This window comes from Polyodon spathula, chromosome 28, assembly GCF_017654505.1.
Source record: "Polyodon spathula isolate WHYD16114869_AA chromosome 28, ASM1765450v1, whole genome shotgun sequence".
Lineage (NCBI taxonomy): Eukaryota > Metazoa > Chordata > Actinopteri > Acipenseriformes > Polyodontidae > Polyodon > Polyodon spathula.
The window spans coordinates 118,254-140,819 of NC_054561.1; the positions used below are offsets into that span (position 1 = coordinate 118,254).

At 47.5% G+C, this 22,566-nt stretch overlaps 2 protein-coding genes across 3 annotated transcripts in view; both read right to left on the reverse strand.

Moving 5' to 3' along the window:
* Window positions 1-2: 2 nt before the first annotated feature.
* On the reverse strand, window positions 3-8,204 carry vamp3 (vesicle-associated membrane protein 3 (cellubrevin)). 2 transcript variants are annotated; one of them, XM_041231793.1, is made up of 5 exons: window positions 8,030-8,199; window positions 5,673-5,769; window positions 4,789-4,947; window positions 4,334-4,385; window positions 3-525 (listed from the first exon to the last, which is right to left on the reverse strand). In XM_041231793.1, coding segments are annotated over exons 1-5 (327 nt in total). In that variant the 5' UTR covers window positions 8,032-8,199; the 3' UTR covers window positions 3-508. The 2 variants fall into 2 exon arrangements, with proteins under 2 accessions (XP_041087727.1, XP_041087728.1); XM_041231794.1 differs by lacking the exon at window positions 4,334-4,385 and having other exon boundaries at window positions 8,030-8,204.
* A 6,954-nt stretch (window positions 8,205-15,158) lies between these two features.
* Window positions 15,159-22,566, reverse strand: part of camta1a (calmodulin binding transcription activator 1a) — a 43,531-nt gene continuing 36,123 nt past the window's right edge. The window contains exons 13-19 of the mRNA XM_041231336.1: window positions 21,665-21,855; window positions 20,834-21,077; window positions 19,475-19,546; window positions 18,164-18,345; window positions 17,128-17,202; window positions 16,588-16,618; window positions 15,159-15,709 (exon numbers count right to left, since the gene is read on the reverse strand). Of these exons, the coding sequence (XP_041087270.1) occupies window positions 15,677-15,709; window positions 16,588-16,618; window positions 17,128-17,202; window positions 18,164-18,345; window positions 19,475-19,546; window positions 20,834-21,077; window positions 21,665-21,855 (828 nt within the window). The 3' untranslated portion in view covers window positions 15,159-15,676. The remainder of the gene's footprint in view (window positions 15,710-16,587; window positions 16,619-17,127; window positions 17,203-18,163; window positions 18,346-19,474; window positions 19,547-20,833; window positions 21,078-21,664; window positions 21,856-22,566) is intronic.

The window sequence follows — 22,566 nt, forward strand, 5'->3', positions numbered from 1 at the left end:
AAGGCACAGGCGGACAGGGAGCTGAGGTCACAAGGGCTGTGTTTTTTTGGCACGTTAACTCGGAACAATTTTGAAATTTTAAAAAAGAAGGCCAAACCAACATGGCACGAAAGCAGGCGCCACACTGAGCTCCACGAGTCTTCTCTCCACTGCTTGTCTGCTCTACCAGGCAGGCAGGCAGGCAGGTGCTGGTGGAGGAGCGTGGAGCGCGGTGGCCGGATCTTATTAACAGCTGCCGTGACTAATCCGTGCTTAATCACCCCCCAGCCCCTGTGATAAGGAGGTTTAGAAACGTTTTTACATGCAAAAAGAACAATAAATCACCAAAACAATACTACTACTAATAATACTAATAATAATAATTTAAAAAAAAGAAAAAAAAGCCTGTTCATTTTTTTTACAAAGCTCTGGAATACAGCAGTTAGAAGGATTTTGGTGCTGGGAGTTGTGGTCTCTTTCTCCTCCCATCTCTCTCCTCTTCTAGGCTTCGTTCCTCCAGGCACGCTCCCTACACCTGGCTCCAAACTGCACAGCAAAGAAAGGGTTAAACCAGGCTGCAGTTTCAAGGCCAGCGCTTGCCAACACACAGGCTTCAAAAACCTGACCCGATCCAATACTGTGGACTTGCACTTGCATCGGGGAAGGTAATAAGACTCCTACTGCACAGCAGTGTTTGCTATTCCGGGTTTTACTGTGAGCTTGATTAGCCACAGCACACTGGTAACAAGCTCTTACTAAACTCATGACAAAACCAGGAATGGATCAAACTGCTATGCCATGGGAGTCTTATTACCATCCCTGCATAGTGTTTATATATACATACATACATATACATATTAATATTATTATTAATCATATTTAGCAGATCGCTTTAATGCGCATCAGAAACCGCCGCTGCAGAGTCACTTCCAACAGCACCTCGGTTTAACTGCGCATCAGAAACCGCCGCTGCAGAGTCACTTCCAACAGCACCTCGGTTTTTCAGAAACCGCCGCTGCAACAGCATCACTGCGCATCAGAAACCGCCGCCGCCGCTGCAGAGTCACTTCCAACAGCACCTCGGTTTAACTGCGCATCAGAAACCGCCGCTGCAGAGTCACTTCCAACAGCACCTCGGTTTAACTGCGCATCAGAAACCGCCGCTGCAGAGTCACTTCCAACAGCACCTCGGTTTAACTGCGCATCAGAAACCGCCGCTGCAGAGTCACTTCCAACAGCACCTCGGTTTAACTGCGCATCAGAAACCGCCGCTGCAGAGTCACTTCCAACAGCACCTCGGTTTAACTGCGCATCAGAAACCGCCGCTGCAGAGTCACTTCCAACAGCACCTCGGTTTAACTGCGCATCAGAAACCGCCGCTGCAGAGTCACTTCCAACAGCACCTCGGTTTAACTGCGCATCAGAAACCGCCGCTGCAGAGTCACTTCCAACAGCACCTCGGTTTAACTGCGCATCAGAAACCGCCGCTGCAGAGTCACTTCCAACAGCACCTCGGTTTAACTGCGCATCAGAAACCGCCGCTGCAGAGTCACTTCCAACAGCACCTCGGTTTAACTGCGCATCAGAAACCGCCGCTGCAGAGTCACTTCCAACAGCACCTCGGTTTAACTGCGCATCAGCACCCGCCGCTGCAGAGTCACTTCCAACAGCACCTCGGTTTAACTGCGCATCAGAAACCGCCGCTGCAGAGTCACTTCCAACAGCACCTCGGTTTAACTGCGCATCAGAAACCGCCGCTGCAGAGTCACTTCCAACAGCACCTCGGTTTAACTGCGCATCAGAAACCGCCGCTGCAGAGTCACTTCCAACAGCACCTCGGTTTAACTGCGCATCAGAAACCGCCGCTGCAGAGTCACTTCCAACAGCACCTCGGTTTAACTGCGCATCAGAAACCGCCGCTGCAGAGTCACTTCCAACAGCACCTCGGTTTAACTGCGCATCAGAAACCGCCGCTGCAGAGTCACTTCCAACAGCACCTCGGTTTAACTGCGCATCAGAAACCGCCGCTGCAGAGTCACTTCCAACAGCACCTCGGTTTAACTGCGCATCAGAAACCGCCGCTGCAGAGTCACTTCCAACAGCACCTCGGTTTAACTGCGCATCAGAAACCGCCGCTGCAGAGTCACTTCCAACAGCACCTCGGTTTAACTGCGCATCAGAAACCGCCGCTGCAGAGTCACTTCCAACAGCACCTCGGTTTAACTGCGCATCAGAAACCGCCGCTGCAGAGTCACTTCCAACAGCACCTCGGTTTAACTGCGCATCAGAAACCGCCGCTGCAGAGTCACTTCCAACAGCACCTCGGTTTAACTGCGCATCAGAAACCGCCGCTGCAGAGTCACTTCCAACAGCACCTCGGTTTAACTGCGCATCAGAAACCGCCGCTGCAGAGTCACTTCCAACAGCACCTCGGTTTAACTGCGCATCAGAAACCGCCGCTGCAGAGTCACTTCCAACAGCACCTCGGTTTAACTGCGCATCAGAAACCGCCGCTGCAGAGTCACTTCCAACAGCACCTCGGTTTAACTGCGCATCAGAAACCGCCGCTGCAGAGTCACTTCCAACAGCACCTCGGTTTAACTGCGCATCAGAAACCGCCGCTGCAGAGTCACTTCCAACAGCACCTCGGTTTAACTGCGCATCAGAAACCGCCGCTGCAGAGTCACTTCCAACAGCACCTCGGTTTAACTGCGCATCAGAAACCGCCGCTGCAGAGTCACTTCCAACAGCACCTCGGTTTAACTGCGCATCAGCACCCGCCGCTGCAGAGTCACTTCCAACAGCACCTCGGTTTAACTGCGCATCAGAAACCGCCGCTGCAGAGTCACTTCCAACAGCACCTCGGTTTAACTGCGCATCAGAAACCGCCGCTGCAGAGTCACTTCCAACAGCACCTCGGTTTAACTGCGCATCAGAAACCGCCGCTGCAGAGTCACTTCCAACAGCACCTCGGTTTAACTGCGCATCAGAAACCGCCGCTGCAGAGTCACTTCCAACAGCACCTCGGTTTAACTGCGCATCAGAAACCGCCGCTGCAGAGTCACTTCCAACAGCACCTCGGTTTAACTGCGCATCAGAAACCGCCGCTGCAGAGTCACTTCCAACAGCACCTCGGTTTAACTGCGCATCAGAAACCGCCGCTGCAGAGTCACTTCCAACAGCACCTCGGTTTAACTGCGCATCAGAAACCGCCGCTGCAGAGTCACTTCCAACAGCACCTCGGTTTAACTGCGCATCAGAAACCGCCGCTGCAGAGTCACTTCCAACAGCACCTCGGTTTAACTGCGCATCAGAAACCGCCGCTGCAGAGTCACTTCCAACAGCACCTCGGTTTAACTGCGCATCAGAAACCGCCGCTGCAGAGTCACTTCCAACAGCACCTCGGTTTAACTGCGCATCAGAAACCGCCGCTGCAGAGTCACTTCCAACAGCACCTCGGTTTAACTGCGCATCAGAAACCGCCGCTGCAGAGTCACTTCCAACAGCACCTCGGTTTAACTGCGCATCAGAAACCGCCGCTGCAGAGTCACTTCCAACAGCACCTCGGTTTAACTGCGCATCAGAAACCGCCGCTGCAGAGTCACTTCCAACAGCACCTCGGTTTAACTGCGCATCAGAAACCGCCGCTGCAGAGTCACTTCCAACAGCACCTCGGTTTAACTGCGCATCAGAAACCGCCGCTGCAGAGTCACTTCCAACAGCACCTCGGTTTAACTGCGCATCAGAAACCGCCGCTGCAGAGTCACTTCCAACAGCACCTCGGTTTAACTGCGCATCAGAAACCGCCGCTGCAGAGTCACTTCCAACAGCACCTCGGTTTAACTGCGCATCAGAAACCGCCGCTGCAGAGTCACTTCCAACAGCACCTCGGTTTAACTGCGCATCAGAAACCGCCGCTGCAGAGTCACTTCCAACAGCACCTCGGTTTAACTGCGCATCAGAAACCGCCGCTGCAGAGTCACTTCCAACAGCACCTCGGTTTAACTGCGCATCAGAAACCGCCGCTGCAGAGTCACTTCCAACAGCACCTCGGTTTAACTGCGCATCAGAAACCGCCGCTGCAGAGTCACTTCCAACAGCACCTCGGTTTAACTGCGCATCAGCAACCGCCGCTGCAGAGTCACTTCCAACAGCACCTCGGTTGTTTCACGTCTCATCCGAAGGACGGAGCACAAGGAGGTTCAGTGACTTGCTCAGGGTCTCACACAGCGAGTCTGTGGCCGAGGAGGGATTTGAACCGGGGACCTCCTGGTAGCAAGCCCCTTCCTTTAACCACTGGAACCCCCGAGCTTAAACAAAACTGCAGCGTATTGAAGAGAGATCAAATACTCACTGATAATGATAATGATGATAACCAGGACAACAGCTATCAGTATAGCCCACATCTGCAATCGAAGAAAGAAAACACCCATTCAAAATGCACTCGCTCGCTCTGCCCGTCCCAAAGACGCCCATTCAAAATGCACTCGCTCGCTCTGCCCGTCCCAAAGACGCCCATTCAAAATGCACTCGCTCGCTCTGCCCGTCCCAAAGACGCCCATTCAAAATGCACTCACTCGCTCTGCCCGTCCCAAAGACGCCCATTCAAAATGCACTCGCTCGCTCTGCCCGTCACAGAGATACCCATTCAAAATGCACTCGCTCGCTCTGCCTGGGAGTTAAGAGCTAAGAGAAAAGTTACTTGAACCGAGGACACAGCCGCTCCCCTCGACAGCAGCTTTCTTCCTCAGTGATACTAAGCCTGCACGTCTCGTGTTTCAAACACAGGAGCATGTTGCCTGCTTGTACCTTGCAGTTCTTCCACCAGTACTTTCTCTTCAGCTTGGCCGCGCTGGTCTCGAACTGGGAGGCCCCGGCCTGCAGTGCGTCCGCGCGGTCGTCCAGCTCCGACAGCTTCTGGTCTCGCTCCAGGACTTTGTCTACGTTCACACGCATGATGTCCACTACCTGGGGACGGACAAGCGGGGACTGGGTTAACACAACGCGTTTGTGAGGGTCAGCACGGGCTCGTTTGAGGACAGACTGGGGACTGGGGGACAGGATTAAGCATAGCACACTTCAGGGATGCGAACAAGACTCCCACTGCAGAGCAGTCAGACTCACTCCACGCTTTACTGTGCGCTGAATAAAACACTAGCTAGTTACCTCTACACTGCGGCTAACTAAACCCACAGTAAATCCTGGAACGGCTCAAAAACGCTACGCAATGGGAGTCTCAATTCCATCCCCCACATTGTTATGAGGAATTCATTTCTTTTTGGATAGTGCTGGTACGACTGTCCAGCTTTGAAGGCTGCTGGTCACTCCGCAGCACTTTCGAGACCCGCAGGGGCCCAACACCCCCCAACAAACATAAGACCCTGTGATCATCACACTCAATCAATACAGAATCCCTGGAGATGATAACATAACGAGCCAGGGAGCCAACGAAAACCCCTGCTCCAGTCTAACGGGCTCAGAGAGCGTTACAGGGCTACAGTGCCTGCCTCTGTATGCACGCACGCACACACACCTCAGTGCCTAGGCTGGGCGAGGGCTGGCAGACAAGGTCATGCATGCATTGGGGTTCAGATCCCAGGGTTAAACACAAACAAAGGTAGTGCCCTGTTCGGTGCACACCACATTAACACAGCTTCCTGCGAGAGGCTCGGCTGGTCCCGTCCGGGTCTTACCTCGTTCACCTGGGCCTGTGTCTGATGGAGACGGCGGTTGCTGCCGGATGCTGCGGCTGTGCCAGGGGCACCGGGAGCGGGGGGTGAACCTGCGGACCTGAGAACAAACTCAAAATGCAGTTTTATTTTGCTTCCAGACGTGCTGCTCCTTTGTCTCAAGACTTGCATCAGCTCAGCCCAGGACACCAAATATATATAAACAGGATGTTCACACCCGACTGAAACAACGTCTTTATATTGCAGTCAAAAACTGTTTTTTTTTTTTTCACACACTAACCGTTAATCTTTTAACTGACAGCGTTAATAACGGTTATGCAAACACTGCTTGGTAGAAGCGGGGTCCACACTTCCAGGCTCAATGCGAGGGCTATTTTTAGGCTCTCTCCCAGCGGCTGCTTCAGCATGTTACAAGCTTCCACTTCTAGGCGTGACTCATTCAGAGCCAGCTAGCTGGGTTTGTTTTTTGTTCCTGTTATCTGTGTGAGGAATCCTGTCCCTCTCATTTCCACCTCTTTCCTGCTCTGGTAATATATTAGGGTTGTAATGTTGTGACATTTCAGGTTTTACACTTCAGCTAGCCAGCAATCAAGTGCACGTACTTGAGTTTGTGACCTTGTTTGATTTTAACTACTGTCAAGCCTGCCCTGTGTCAGCTTGGTCCACACAGACAATCGTAATAAATACTCTGAAGGAGCAGCAGGAAGTTAGCTCAGCGTTGCTTTCCCAGATAGAAATTCTTAAAGCACATACATATGTGTTGATCCTGCAACCACAGGTTACTGCAGATTTAAAAATGCAATGCCGCTGCTGGCCAGGAGAGAGCTCCAGAGCCCTGCAAAACGATCAGCAACCGAGAGCAAACTAAAACACTGGTTGCAGAACTGAGACAACCCTGTAAAGGGGGGTGGATGGTTACTGTTATACGGAACACGGAAGGCAATTTCATTTTTGATGCCTGTCTTGATGAGTTTTGCAATACCCGTTTTGTTTTTATGCCCCTCTGCTCTGCTTGTGCTGCAGAGAGGCGTGGTGCTGCTCAGCCCAGCTGTATAGGGAACGTGGCTCACAGCCTCTCTTGAAATGTCGAAAGCCTGTGCAAGGTTAGGTCACTGTCAGCAAAGAGCAGCCTCTACAAATGAACTCAGGAAACCACTGCATCTACTGCACTGACCTCAGCAGCAGCTGCCATTTCATTTCATTGCAGTATTACAGACATTAAGAATCCTGCCTGCCTCTCTTTCTAATTTGCCTAATAACACAGTGTGGTGTTTGGGCCGCTGTCCACCCAGGCCCAGGGATTTCAATGCTTGGCTCATCGGCGCTGCACTGGCTGTTCAGCTGAAATGTAATTTAAAAAATGCCTCCAGGAGAAAATTTCTGTACATAACTCCAGTCTAGACTGCATGAAAACAAATCGATTTAAAATGTCTTATTAATGTGGTTTACGTTATTATTCTAACAAAGCAACAGGTCTAGTGTAATATAATCCCAACACTAGAGCTGTAGGCACAGGATGTAATGAAATTGACTTGAATAATAACAGGTGGTATAAACACGCCGCTGACTCGCATGATATTGTTCCTCACGCCACTGAAAAAAACAAAAAAACAAAACAAAGCGACATTAATTCAGACTGCGCGGCTGCGCCCAGTGAACACGCAGACAACTACGAAAACACAACTGGAAGAACTTGGATACAGCACAACGTAGCGAAATTACAATATATTCACAACAACAAGGCATCTAATATTAAAACATTATATAGATTTCTAGTGCCCTGTTTAAAAAAATATATATATATAAAAAATTTAACCCTTACATAGTGAAACGGAGGGCGCGTTCACGGAGATCATTCTGCGCAGATTCTGCGCAGAACCCGAACAGTCCAGCCAATGGGCGCGTTTCCGGGGATCATTCTTCGAAGCTCATTGGCTGAAGCGGTCGGGTTCTGCGCAGAAGAGCTGCGTGAACGCAGACAGCGTGTTGAGCAGCGCAGCCGGGCGGCTTCCTATTGCCCAGCATTTCATAAACTACCATAACCCAGACTTTCACCAACCCTTTACACATCGACGGTGCTACTTTATAACACACACTCACCTCGCAACACAACCCTGTTCCCTTTTTAAAAGAGAAAGTTTGTTTTCAAACACACAAAGTGCACAGTATACTGCAGGCCACCCAACTGTAGAAGAAGCCTCGGCCTATCCTGCGAACTAACTCCACGCCCAGCGCCGCCTTTCCGCCCGCAGGCTGGCGGTGTTTGGGGACTGATAAAGACTCAAACCCGAGCGCCGCCGGTCCCCCGGTGTGGACGCGGCGCGGCACGCTGCCATTCAGAAGCACCAGACACTACTTACATGTCGGTTTGGTTTTGATTTCCAGTAAATTAACCCGAACCAGCTTATCAGGAGCCGTGTCAGCTCGTCTCAGAAACTTCCCACGAACAGGAAAATGTTTTAAAGAGGCAGTACCGGGCTGCAGAGAGTACAGCTTCCCGTGCCCTTGAACCCGAGTCCCTGCGCCCTCTCTGCCACCCTTAGAGCACGATTCCTGTGCTTCTACACGACTGCAATTACCGTGTGCTGCTGTGTAATGCAACGCAGTCTGTTACTACTACTATTATTATTATTATTATTATTATTATTATTATTATTATTATTATTATTATTATTATTATTATTATTATTTCAGTTAGTTATTGGGTCTAAAAATGTGCAGTATAATATTTGTACCCACTATGAAATATAATTCAAACGAATATGCAGAAGATCTGATGAAAATAATTATTTTAAAATAATGTTTTCTCACATTTAAAGCATGGCAATTTTTTTTTTTTTTTAATATGATTTACAGCTGTGTCTAAACATTTTAGTCTCTGTGGAGAGAGAACGAGTTGTGGATAATGAATTCTCGTTCCTCGCTCCCAGTTACTGGAGTCGCAATCTCATGCCCTGTGCCTGGCCGGGTTTTACTCTGCGCGCATCCTCTCTGGTAATAATGGTCTGATAGGAGCTCTTCAGCCTCGCATGCCTCCGTGTTATCTGCAGCACTCCAGACAGTGAGCACGCTGCGCCCCTGCGTTCAGTGCTGCGCCCAGCTTGCCAGCGCCTCGCCTGCTGCATCCCGTTGCATTGTTTGTGGGGATGGAAGAGGGATTGGATTGGATTATATACTGTGTTAACCCATGTATCATTTGTTTTATAAAAAAGTTTACAGTGTTGCAGGGGTGGCAATCAGACTCCTGTTGCACAGCAGTGTCACCCATTCCAGGTTTTACTAAGAGCTGGACTAGCCTCAGTGTATAGGTAACAACCTCAGGTGTGTCTTATTAATAAACTCGTAGTAAAACCAGGACTGGATCAAACTGCTGTGCAACAGGAGCCTGATTGCCATGCCTGTGTGTTGTCACCCTGTAGACAGACAGACAGGGAGGGTTCTCATTTCACACCATGCAATGCGATAAACCTTTACACAGGATCTTACAAAGCATTCAACACCGTGTGCGTGCTGAAACAGAAAGGACACACAGGACAGAGCGGGAGGGAGACGCTGGCTTTCATTTTTATGTTTTTTTTTTATTATTATTTTACAGCAGAAAGAATATAAAGCATTCAGAAAACATCTTTCATAGTTTAAGGGCAATTCAAAACGTTTCGCATGGCTTCAGATCAATTTACTTTTTTTTTTTTTTTTTTTTTTTTTTTGTTTTACATCTCCGTCGATTCAGTGACGCCTTAACATGCACAGTTACAAAAATAAAACTTACAAAAGAAGAGGGAGAGAGAGAGAGAGAGAGAGAGAGAGAGAGAGAGAGAGAGAGAGAGAGAGAGAGGAGAGAGAGGAGGAGAGGGAGGAGAGAGAGAGATGGGAGGAGAGAGAGAGAGAGAGAGGAGAGAGAGAGAGAGGAGAGAGGAGAGGGAGAGAGAGAGAGAGAGAGAGAGAGAGAGAGAGGCAGGGAGGAGAGAGAGAGAGGAGGGGAGGAGAGAGAGAGAGAGTGGGAGGAGAGAGAGAGGAGGAGGCAGGGAGGACAGAGAGAGAGGAGAGAGAGAGAGAGAGAGGAGGAGGAGAGAGGAGGAGACAGAGAGAGAGGAGGAGGGAGGGAGAGAGAGAGGAGGGAGGAGAGAGAGAGGAGGAGGCAGGGAGGACAGAGAGAGAGGATGGGAGGAGAGGAGAGAGAGGAGAAGGAGAGAGCAAGGGAGGAGAGAGAGAGAGAGAGGAGGAGGCAGAGGAGAGAGAGAGGAGGAGAGAGACAGAGAGAGAGGAGAGGAGGAGGACAGAGAATGGGAGGAGAGAGAGAGGAGGAGGCAGGGAGGAGAGAGAGAATGGGAGGAGAGAGAAAGGAGGAGGCAGGGAGGACAGAGAGAGAATGGGAGGAGAGAGAGAGGAGGCAAGAGAGAGAGAATGGGGGAGAGAGAGGAGGAGGAATGGGAGGAGAGAGAGAGAATGGGAGGAGAGAGACAGAGAGAGGAGGCAGGGAGGACAGAGAGAGAGGAGGCAGGGAGGAGGAGAGAGGAGGCAGGGAGGAGGAGAGAGGAGGCAGGGAGGACAGAGAGAGGAGGCAGGAAGGAGGAGAGAGGAGGCAGGGAGGACAGAGAGAGGTAGTGACAGGTGTGCATGGGTCTGGGGTGCTCATGGTTAAGCAGCAGCAGATTTTCAGGCTGCCACTAACAATAGGAATCCTGCTGCTGTATCCCTCGATCACAGGAAACAAGAGGTCTGTGGAGGAAACACCAGCTGAATTCAACTACAGACCTAAAGCAGGGGTGGCAATAACACTCCCATTGCATAGCACTTTCACCCATTCCAGGTTTTATTAGGAGCTTGAATAGCCACAGGTAACAAGCTCAGGTTTGTCTTAATAAATTCATGGTAAAACCAGGAGTGGATCAAACTGCTCTGCAACTGGAGTCTTATTCCCGTACCTGTGTGATACCTAGAACCACCAGAGTCTAGATTATTAAAAAAAGAGAGTAGGGCGGTACGGAGGTAGTGATGGAGAGAGAGAGAGAGAGAGAGAGAGAGAGAGAGAGAGAGAGAGAGAGAGAGAGAGAGAGAGAGAGGGGGGGAGAGGGGGGGGGGGGGGGGGGGGAGAGAAATCTACATTAGTTTTACATGCAAAGTGTTGGGGCTCCTGACTTGAAGAAGAAGAAGCAGCAGAAGAAGAAGAAGAAGAAGAAGAAGAAGAAGAAGAAGAAGAAGAAGGCAGGGCCAGCTACTGACTGGAACTGGTGAAAACGTGCAGCTATAATGTGGGGGTCTCATGATATCATCTCTATTTGGAAACTACTGCAGACTAGAATACCGGTGCTTGCATAAGAGGGGGTCGAATCGTACAACATTATATATACACAATGTCTATATCTGTATATATATCTGAATATTTTACGCTATCCATTTTTCAATAGCAAAGGTATCCGCTCTAGAAAAAGTTTATTGCTCTCTGTACACAGGTGGATAAAGTCTTGTCGAATACTGCACTGTTTTAAGGGATTATCCACCCCAGCGCTGCTCTGACAGGGGGACTGAGAATTGGGGATGGGGGGGGGGGGTTAAAGAGTTTAATACAATAGAGAATTTTTTTTTTCATTGTTATTAGACTTATTTTAAATAGTTGCAACCCACGCACCCTCCAAGCCAAACGAATGAGCCCTACAAACATCCGCAGCGATAGCTTCTCAGGAACGAATGGTGAACCAGAACTACAGGACAAGGTGGTGTTTCTGACACTGCTGCTGCTGCAATCAGGTACGCAGGCAGGAATACTCTATATACATAGATCTATATACGTATAGTGTGCGTTTGTGTGTGTCTTTGCATATAAAAGTTTGCCAGCATTTTAATCTCTCATTCCCTCGGCGCACTAAACCATATGTTCTGCTGTACAGAACCGTAGATTCTGTTACGAGGAGTCTATCTAGTAAAAAAATAGGCATGCTTGGGCACTATTCAGGCACCCAATTATCTACATTACCCATGCAAGCAAACAAGAGCACGGCAGTGCAACATCTCCCCTCAGTCAGACCGCTCGGGGAGTCTGGAGAGTCACCCCGACCTCCACCTCTCCACCGCTCCACCCCCTTCGACCTTTAGCAACGACACAAGAACTTTTAATCGAGCTGCCGTTTGCAAATAACGAGTTCCTCGTTCGTGTTCCTAGTTTAGTATCAAACCCCCCCCCCCCCATCGTCGTACTGCTAGAGTGGAAGAGTCACAGTTGAAAGTTTTTGAAAGACAGTTTAAACTTGCAAAAAACTTTGTGTCTGATAAGATAAACTAATGGTACTCTCTTTATAATCCAGTTGAAAGACTACAAGAATTACCAAAGTGATATTCCTCATTCACAATAATATGATGTGTGTGACGCTATTAAGTAACTTAATCGTCATTGGGGTGGAGTGTAGGTCGGGTAGTAGGGAGCGATATGTCAAGAGGTTGCGGTCAAGAATACACATATAATATATATATATACATATATATGTATATATGTAGGTGTGTGTGTGTGTGTGTGTGTGTGTGTGTGTGTGTGTGTGTGTGTGTGTGTGTGTGTAACATTCCATTCATTTACCTGCATTTCTGTATCTCTTTCCAAAATAAATGACAACCAAAAAGCAATTGTATACAGTGCCTGGCAGAGATTCCAACTGAAACATTATTTTGTATTGAACTGCAATGACCTTGTCATCAGTTCATGATGCACCCCACTTATTAATGTGAAGAGGCAAATTCACCCCTTTTCTGCGCTCTGCCAAAGTGCACCCCAAACTTTTACAGCTTCTTCCACTCTGCAACATACAAATCAATTTAGCTAGACGGGGAAACGCTTCTAAAGGTAAGGATGGACAATGCTGACATCTGAATGGCTTTATAACAGTGTTCTAGCATTGCTTCAGAGGGGGGGAGTGGGTCATTCCATTTCAAGACATGCTTTTCTGTTTGATTCTTTCTGAATGAGCCTGCCCTCCAGACAGGAAGCTGATGTCACACCTGGGTGAGCAGCAGAAGAAACGAAGAGGGCGGGGTTTAGAACAGAGGTAGGTGTGACATCACCTTCCTCCCCTGCAAAGCAAGCTGGCATGCAATATGAGGAAAAGTGCATCTCAAGCAGATTGCGAGTGTGATAAAGCTACCACAGTCACTGTCAGGCTTTGTGTCTGCTGTAACCTCGTGGCAGCGAGCTTTCAAAAATGACTTTTAGGGTTATACTTAATAGTAAAAAAAATAAATAATTCATGTTGCAAAGATTTGTAAGTCCTACAATCTTGGAAACCTGCTTCCTAAGAGCAGGGTTTTTTTTTTTTTTTTTTTTTTTTTTTTTTTTTGCCAGTTTTGATTTTACATCTATTTTGAAAAAAGATACCGTCTAGGAAAAAGTATAGGAGCCTTAGAAATCTCTACCCTCTGACCCTGGAACCCACAGTGCTCATTGTGCACGTGACCCAGCAGCTGCCCTGCTCTGTGCCTGCACTGCCACACATGCAGCGCTCTGCAGCCCTCTGTAAGCTTGGGGGTCCAGCGAAATTCCAGCTCATGTCAGTTCACTTTTTCTGGTGCTTTTGACTCCTCTGCCTCACTATATAATACAGTAACTGTACCGTAGACGGCAGAGCTGAAAAGGCTACAACTGATTTTTTTGTTTGTTTCCAGGAATGTGGAAAGCAAAGCAGGTGTTTGAGAAAGTTATTATTCCACAGCCTCAATGAATATCACTGAAAACTAGCCTGAGAAACTGGATTCAAAAATATAACATCAAGAATATTTTAGCAACAGAGATCAGTAGAACCGTTATCCAAATCTGTGCAGGGTCAGAGTCTGAGTTTCCAAAGGCTGCTATTTACAAGCCATTGCAATTCAATATCATGACACCCCCTTCATGGAAATTGATTTGCATTTTAAAAACTTTTTTTTTTTTTAGTTTTTGTTTATTTTATCCTTTTTTTTGTGTTGATTTATTTATTTTCTTGTGCAGTAATTATACCTTTTAAGAGTTGTGATGAGAAGATATGGAAATGTGAGTTTTATATCTCTACCCTCTTGCACTAAGACTTGCGTGAATGGTATTTATGCTATAATATTTCTCTTATGATTATCTGCTCTGCAAAGATTATAACTTAATTGTCTCGTTAAGCAATATAGCATTCACATTACTTGGCACCATTGGCAAAAAAGATTCTTGGTAGCCCAAAACAAAAATGTAAACATAACCCTTTTTTTTTCTTTCGTTAAGATAATTTGCCTTCTTTTTTTCCTAACTCTAAATACAGTAGCTGTTTTTTTTTGTTTGTTTTTTTTTTTTTTTTGCAATAAGGTCATGCTTCAGCAAAATCTAAAATAAAATACTCTTATAGTTAAATAAATTATTTGTTTTTCATTTTACAGACCATAGCCACTAATGCTTGCTTTGTTCATGTCTTAAATTTCATGCACGTAATTCCTTTTTGATTCGGATATTTACACTATGTACAAACAATACATCTATTCTTTGTGGGCATTCAAACAAAACTATACAAATATTCTTTTTTTTGTGTCTCTTACCATGTTATTGACCCCTTTGTATGAATAAAATAATATATATTTGTTTTAAATACAATCCCCTATCTATTTTTTTCATATCCACCCCTCCCTTCATTATACACAGAAACTTTTCTGCAGCCAAAAATATGGACTCATCTGGCCAGCAGGGGGAGACACTGGGACCCACAGCGTGGATCCCATGAAGTCAAGGCAATGTATGTGATTATCACTCCAGAAACCCTCATGGGTTTTGAAGTCAATTGAAGGAAAATAATTACAACAAAATAAATAAATAAATAAAAACAACAACATACACGTTTAAAAAAAAAAAGAAAAGCTTCACTTCAGCTAAATTTATATCTATATCTATAGATATATTTCTTTTAAAAGTAAAGCTTAAAAAAAAAATGAAATAAGGCCCAAATGAAAAATAACAACGTTATTAATAATATAAATGAAAGCGCTGGGTGTGACTGGGGAGGGGAAAGGGTATAGGAACGTGGGTGACGCCACAATGTTAAAACAAACAACAACACAGAAATAAATTAATTAATACATTTGACAGCATGCAAGAGACAAAATCTGCCCAAAAACATGCAATTATTATAATTTTCTTCTTCTTATTATTATTATTACTATTGTTATTAATATAATTAATTAGACAACACAGGACTCACAAAAGGCAGGCTAACGATAAAAGCTGAACGTAAAAAAAAAAAAAAAAGCCATAAGAAAAAATAAACAAAAATAAACCAGATATCTTCTTGAAAATGGCATTCTCAGTTCTGGGTTTGGCTGTAGGAGCGTCTTGTCATTAAACCCCGCCCATTTCTGCTCAAGTCCCGCCTACATTCATAGTTAACCCCACCCCTTCTGTTCTGATTGACATGGACAAGGGCAGATTGGTGTGTGTTTGCGTGTGTAACTGGATCTCTGTATTTGTTTTTTTTTTTTAAACGATTTTTGGTTAAGGTTTAGTTTCTTTTAAAAATGTTGAATAAAAGCCACTTTTAAAATAATATTAAATCAATTTAAAAAAAAAAAAAGAGAGACACGGTCCCAAACATGTGCACTAAGATTCCGCGTTCGCTGCTTCACACTTTCCTCTCCTTCCCAGGCGCTGTCGCAAAATTCCCGCAACGCTCCTGCGTTTTTGCTCCGGAACCAAAACAAAACATTAAAAAAAACAATAATAATGTGCAAAAAAAAAAAAAAAAATGAGATGAAGATAAAACCTTTTTTTTTTTTTTTTTTTTTAAAGTTTAAAACGTCTCTGGACTCCTCGTCACTTTCCTCCCTCGAAAGAAACAAAGTGAAATGAAAGGTGTCGTTGTCGTATTAGTCTCATTGTACTGCATTCTTAGTTTGTTCACTTCTGTAAGTTTTTAGTTTTTTGTTCTTCTTTTTTGTAAAATGTCTCTGGTATAAACAAACAAATAAAAGGAAAGTCTGGAAAGTGATGTCACATCGCGAGGGGGCGGGGCTGCAGAGCTTCAAGTTCCTTGGCCTTTTTCAATTCTTTCACTCTAGAAAACAAACAAAAAAAGGGGAAATGTTTCAAAACAAGCGAAACACGCACAAGGCACCCGAGCTGAGCAAACTCATCTGACTCATCCGGCGCCAACCGCAGCCTGCTTTCCAGAACCACCTCCACGCAAGCTCAGGGTGCGCTGATACTCGAGACTCGTGACGGCCTTTGAGAAGCATTTCCAATGGGCGGGTGTTAATGAAGTCCCATTCAGCAGGTCCTGATTGCACAAACTCTGTAACATGCCTGTCGCTGTAACCAGGGAGGGCTGCGGGGGGGGGGGCTTCTGTGAACATGTATATATTAGACCCCCCCCCCCCCCCCCCCCCCCCCCCCATTACACCTCTTCCATATTCTCGACAGTGGAACACTAAATCAAAAGGAGTTGCAGGCGGTCGCTGCTTAGCTCCGCTCACACGAAAAACAAAACCAAAACACAAGCCAAGATGGGTGGATCGTCCCGCTCCCACACAGAAAGTGACATCATCATTCTGAGCATGCCTAGAAGGTTCAAGCAAGTACCTGAACAAAACCCATTCATGCACTGTGACAGTCTCAACTCGCTGGGGTGGGGTGGGCTGGGGGAGAGGGAATTTCAATTAATTCGGTTTTCTTTTTCATAAAAAAAAAAAAAAAAGCTAAAAAGGGGGGTGCTGTGTTAGTTTTCTCTCGCTGAGTCTTTCTCTCGTTCATTCGTGTCGCAGCTGGTGTTAGTTAGTTGGCTCCTCCAGTGGGCTGCTGTCGGTAATCAGCGATCCAGTCTGCAGCCTTTCATGCAAGCAGGCAACAAGCAGCAGTGAAGAAATCAAAAACAGCGAGAGAAATAGAAACAAAACAAGGACGAGCTGCAAACGGACGAGCAGAGGCTGCACTCACCCTCTCGTACAGTCTATGGTCCATCAGAGGGCTTCAGTGTGACAGCAAAACAACACCACTGTAGATAATCGTGTGTGATCCTCGAGAGGGCTCTGGGGCTCCCCCCCTCCCCCCCCCCCCCCAGGGATAGTCCCCTACACTACACTAAGTGACGACATTACACGACCTAGTTGATCTTCGTACTAGTAGACGGGGGGGTGGGGGGGGTGGGGAGGGAGGTGTTTCGTTTCGGAAGAGCCCCACTAAACAGAAAAGTTCTCCACCTGTTTTGAAGCAGGGGTCGCTCATTTCCAGACATTTCTTTGTCCTGTATTTCAAGCTCTAACTGCAGGTGTGACTGAGGCATTTACTGCACAGTAAACCTGGTTTATTTCCCCTCAATTCCTTGTCAGTGTTAAACGAGATTAATAAAGTAAGGCAGTCCTGATAAAGACTCTGCCTAACCCTGCCCTCGTTCCACCTGGGTTTTGTGATTCCTCACGGGGAGGGAGTGTTGGTAGTGAACCCCTGGTGCCTGTAGGTGGCGCTGTGGGCACTCACCTGTGGCGACAGCGGCGCAGGAACCTCATGATCTTGCGCGCAGCCTGGTCCTGCTTCTTGGTGAGCAGACTGCTTCTGGAACAAGGAGACACCGTTAAAGACATTGGGAAGCTCCCAGTTCAATCCCAGTGCTCTGGGAGTCTCGTTGTGAAGCTCCCAGTTCAATCCCAGTGCTCTGGGAGTCTCGTTGTGAAGCTCCCAGTTCAATCCCAGTGCTCTGGGAGTCTCGTTGTGAAGCTCCCAGTTCAATCCCAGTGCTCTGGGAGTCTCGTTGTGAAGCTCCCAGTTCAATCCCAGTGCTCTGGGAGTCTCGTTGTGAAGCTCCCAGTTCAATCCCAGTGCTCTGGGAGTCTCGTTGTGAAGCTCCCAGTTCAATCCCAGTGCACTGGGAGTCTCGTTGTGAAGCTCCCAGTTCAATCCCAGTGCACTGGGAGTCTCGTTGTGAAGCTCCCAGTTCAATCCCAGTGCACTGGGAGTCTCGTTGTGAAGCTCCCAGTTCAATCCCGGTGCACTGGGAGTCTCGTTGTGAAGCTCCCAGTTCAATCCCAGTGCTCTGGGAGTCTCGTTGTGAAGCTCCCAGTTCAATCCCAGTGCACTGGGAGTCTCGTTGTGAAGCTCCCAGTTCAATCCCAGTGCACTGGGAGTCTCATTATGAAGCTCCCAGTTCAATTCCAGTGCTTTGGGAGTCTTACTGTGATGCTCCCAGTTCAATCTTGGTGCTCTGGATGTCCTGTTATTATTATTATTATTATTATTATTATTATTATTATTATTATTATTATTATTATTATTATTAATTAGTCATTTAGCAGGCGCTTTTATCCAAAGCGACTTCCAGAGACTATGGCGTGAACAATGCTGCAGAGTCACTTCCAATAGGACCTGGTTTGTTTGACGTCTCAAGGACGAAGCACAAGGAGGTGAAGCGACTGTGTCGGGGTTACACACACAGTGGGTCAGTGGCAGAGCGGGGATTTGAACCGGGGAGCCCCTGGTCTGAAGCCCCTTCCTCTAAGCACTGAAGCAGCAAGCCTACCTGAGGGCAGCGGCGGCGCGGCGGCGAGGGCGCAGTCTCCCGAGCTCCTTGTAGCTGCGGTAGTATTGCTGGATGAGCACGGCCGCGCGCCGGCTCTGCTGGAACTTCTTCTGCTCGTGATAACTGCGGAATTTACTCTGGATAAGGATGGCGGCCTGCGTCATCTTTTTATAAAGTGCATACTGGTGAGAGAGGGGAGACGCACACAGGGGATTAGACAACAACAACAATAACAACAACAAATACACTATCAATAATAATAATAATAATAATAATAATAATAATAATGGGCATTATGTGTAATTTGAAAGCAGGGTGATAGCAATATTAATATGACAGCTGCTGTTTCAATGTGTGTTACCTTCAAGGCTATCCATGTAAGCTTGCAATTGAAATAGAAAAGGAGATGAAGAGATTCACAAAGTACAGCAATATCACAAAAAGACAACAGGTCCCTCGTGCACGTGTAACAGGGCAGAGGATCGAATTGGCAACCCCGCACGCCGCGAGCGAGCCGCCTAACCGCCACGCAAACGGGCCGGGCTCGTCTGCATTCAAGGGTACAGAGCTTTTAACAGGGGGGCAGAACCCTTCCCAGCCCAGCATCCAGCACACAACGCAAACACAGTACAAGCGAGACACATAATTAATCTGTTGAGTTTATACAGGAAATCCACAACGCATATAATCCCACACTTCACTTTGCAGGCATTAATTAATCATCATCATCAGCAGCAGCAGCAGACCCCCCCTCTCCCCCCCTGCAGCAGACCAGACGTCACTCCTAATAGGTCAGAAAGCAGGGGTGCTGGCTGTTGCTGACATCACAGGCGCCTGAGCCTGTCTAACAGGTGTGTTTGTCCCTGCCTGCGGAGAGAGAGGTCTGTGCCCGGGCCGGACCAGCGCTGAGAGTAAAGCCAACCCCCCCCTGGGTTTCTGTGCTAATTACCAGGAGCCAGATGGAGCTTTGCACGTGTCAGTGCCAGCTTTACTGTTTAAATAATGATGCCCTGCCTGCCTTGGGCTTGAATGAGTTCATTATAAATAGAATGATCCATCAATAAATAAATGCTACAGGGCCATGAGGTTCACTTGCCAGGATTCTCTACCACGGTGCCCTGAGGAACAGAGCTCCCCTTGTTTAGGTATTGTAATCAGCCAGTGCCCAGTGGGAGCAATCAGGCCCCTGTTAAATGTGCTGTGAAAGAGCTGATCACTGTTTAATAAGTCTCTCCTGCCTCTTCAGGTTGGGCTCAGGGCTAGTGGGAGTTTCTGGAACCGCCACGCCTCACGCAAACTTTAACTGCTTACCTCTTTGTACTTCCTGTAGCAACGTTGAATGACAGCGGCCGCTACTTCCTGTTGCTCTCTTAACGGACGTCCCTAAAATAATTAAAAAAAAAAAAAATTATATATATATATATTTCACCTTGAAATGGCACAACTAATTAGCCCTGATAGTGATGAAGGGTGGCAGAGAAGCTGCAGTGAAAGGAGGTAACCCACGTGCCCACCAGCTCCTGCAGCTCTGTACGGCCCTGGGATAATTATGATCAGAACAGATGCCACTAAAGAAGAAACAGTTTGAAATGCCAGGTTCATTAAAGCCAGCGATGGGAGGCTGGCTCTTCTGTGTTTGTTTTGCAGTGGAAAGGCGCCTCTGTGTGTGTGTGTGTGTCGCTGGAGATGCAGGCTTGCTGAAGGCAGTCTGGTGTTGTACCGGTGGAGAGCCGGTGTGATGCTGTCTTGCTTGCCTCGTGCTGGTGGCCTGGTTTTTAAGCCTGGTTTTTAATGGATCGCGCTGCATGTAGGGCATCTCCGCTATTGTATCATGCAGCCTGGAGGACGAGAGAACTGCAAAGAGGAGCGGAGCTGCTCAGACTGAACGAAGCAATATCTCTGATACAATCAGAGACACCCTGCACAGCAAGGCAGTGCAGCATGCATTCAGTGTGGGATTGCCTCGTTTACCTTGTACTGGCAGGAGGCAGTGTGGTATAGTTCCTGAAGGCAGTATGGTATAGTTCCTGAAGGCAGTGTGGTATAGTTCCTGAAGGCAGTGCTGTGTTGTTTCTGAAGGCAGTGCTGTGTTGTTTCTGAAGGCAGTGCTGAAGGCAGTGTGTGTTGTTCCTGAAGGCAGTGCTGTGTTGTTTCTGAAGGCAGTGCTGTGTTGTTTCTGAAGGCAGTGCTGTGTTGTTTCTGAAGGCAGTGCTGTGTTGTTTCTGAAGGCAGTGCTGTGTTGTTTCTGAAGGCAGTGCTGTGTTGTTTCTGAAGGCAGTGCTGTGTTGTTTCTGAAGGCAGTGCTGTGTTGTTTCTGAAGGCAGTGCTGTGTTGTTTCTGAAGGCAGTGCTGTGTTGTTTCTGAAGGCAGTGCTGTGTTGTTTCTGAAGGCAGTGCTGTGTTGTTTCTGAAGGCAGTGCTGTGTTGTTTCTGAAGGCAGTGCTGTGTTGTTCCTGAAGGCAGTGTGGTATAGTTTCTGAAGGCAGTGCTGTGTTGTTTCTGAAGGCAGTGCTGTGTTGTTTCTGAAGGCAGTGCTGTGTTGTTTCTGAAGGCAGTGCTGTGTTGTTTCTGAAGGCAGTGCTGTGTTGTTTCTGAAGGCAGTGCTGTGTTGTTTCTGAAGGCAGTGCTGTGTTGTTTCTGAAGGCAGTGCTGTGTTGTTTCTCTCTGTTACCTTGTACTTGCGGATAGCTATCTGCACCAGTCTCGCTGCCTCGTAGAGCTCCCTCTGCTCAGGGTCAGACAGGGTGAGCTGAGCCAGCTCCCTCTCCACCTTGTTGTTGGAGGCGCTGAGGAACTCGGTCCAGTCTGCTGCCGAGGGCAGGGTGGGCTTGTCGAAGCCCCCCTCGCTGACCGGGGAGCTGGCTGGGCTCAGGCTGGGGTACGAGGAAGGGGCCAGAGGTTCGCTGTACAGGGATCTGGAAGAGAGGGAGAGGCAGGGTTACAAACTCACCCAGAACTTCAAAACCTTCCGTCGCAATTCTAAGGCCTAAAAACTATAAGAAACTGAGTCAGGCAATGCTGGTCGAGAAAGGGTTGCCTGCTTCTCTTGCTCACACTGTAATTTTAGCTGAAAGTTAAAAACTCACTCTGCACATCTGCCCTATTCAAGAAAGAATACTGTTCTAAGTCGTAGCTTTTTGGTTCTGGAAATAATACAATAAAAATACAAATAATCATATCCTATGCATTGAAAACAGTAAGACAATGTGAAAGTTAATTCAGGGAACTAAAAAGCATTACCCAAGTTTGGGAGTTCTTTGCTGTGTTTTGCTGTGGCCAAACGTTTTGCATCACTGTATAGAATGAAATCATTTAGCTTCATAAAGTCGAATGAAAGCCGCTGTATAATGTCAAGCTAACAAATTAAATTACACACCGCTTTGTAGTTGAAAAATGTGACATTTCGAAATCTAACATGAAATACCGTCCTGCTATTATGGTTCCCGGGAAACTCTTTGATTGCGCAATGTTAAATAAAAAATCAAAATTATGTCTCAATTACCGTAAGTGAACGAGGCTGGGCAGCTGCTCCACGTCGGCCAGGTAACTGGCCAGCCAGCTCATGGTGTTGCTGACCCCTGCGCTGTCCTCTCTCTCGGCCAGAGGTGTGGTCTCCACGGCAACAAAGCTCTCCCGCTTGATCCGCTCCGGAGTGGCCTCGATGATCTGCTCGGCCAGTGTCATCATGTTGACCTGCGCAGACAGACACACAGACAGTCAGACAGTCAGACAGACAGGGAGTCAGAGAGACTGAGAGTCAGACAGACAGACAGAGAGTCAGACAGACAGTGCTGTGAGTCAGGCAGACTGTGTTGAGTCAGAGCAGACTGAGAGTTCAGAGACAGGCACACTGTGTTCAGACAGAGGCAGGCAGTTTCTGAAGTCAGTGCTGTGTTGAGTCAGAGAGACAGGGAGTCAGAGAGACTGAGAGTCAGACACACAGGGAGTCAGAGAGACAGAGAGTCAGAGAGTCAGAGACAGACACACAGACATTCAGACAGACAGGGAGTCAGCGAGACTGAGAGTCAGAGAGACAGACACACAGAGAGTCAGACAGACAGGGAGTCAGAGAGACTGAGAGTCAGAGAGAGACAGACACACAGACAGTCAGACAGACAGGGAGTCAGCGAGACTGAGAGTCAGAGAGACAGAGAGTCAGAGAGACAGAGACAGACACACAGACAGTCAGACAGACAGGGAGTCAGAGAGACTGAGAGTCAGAGAGACAGGGAGTCAGAGAGACTGAGAGTCAGACACACAGGGAGTCAGAGAGACAGAGAGTCAGAGAGTCAGAGACAGACACACAGACAGTCAGACAGACAGGGAGTCAACGAGACTGAGAGTCAGAGAGACAGACAGACAGGGAGTCAGAGAGACAGGGAGTCAGAGAGAGAGACAGACAGA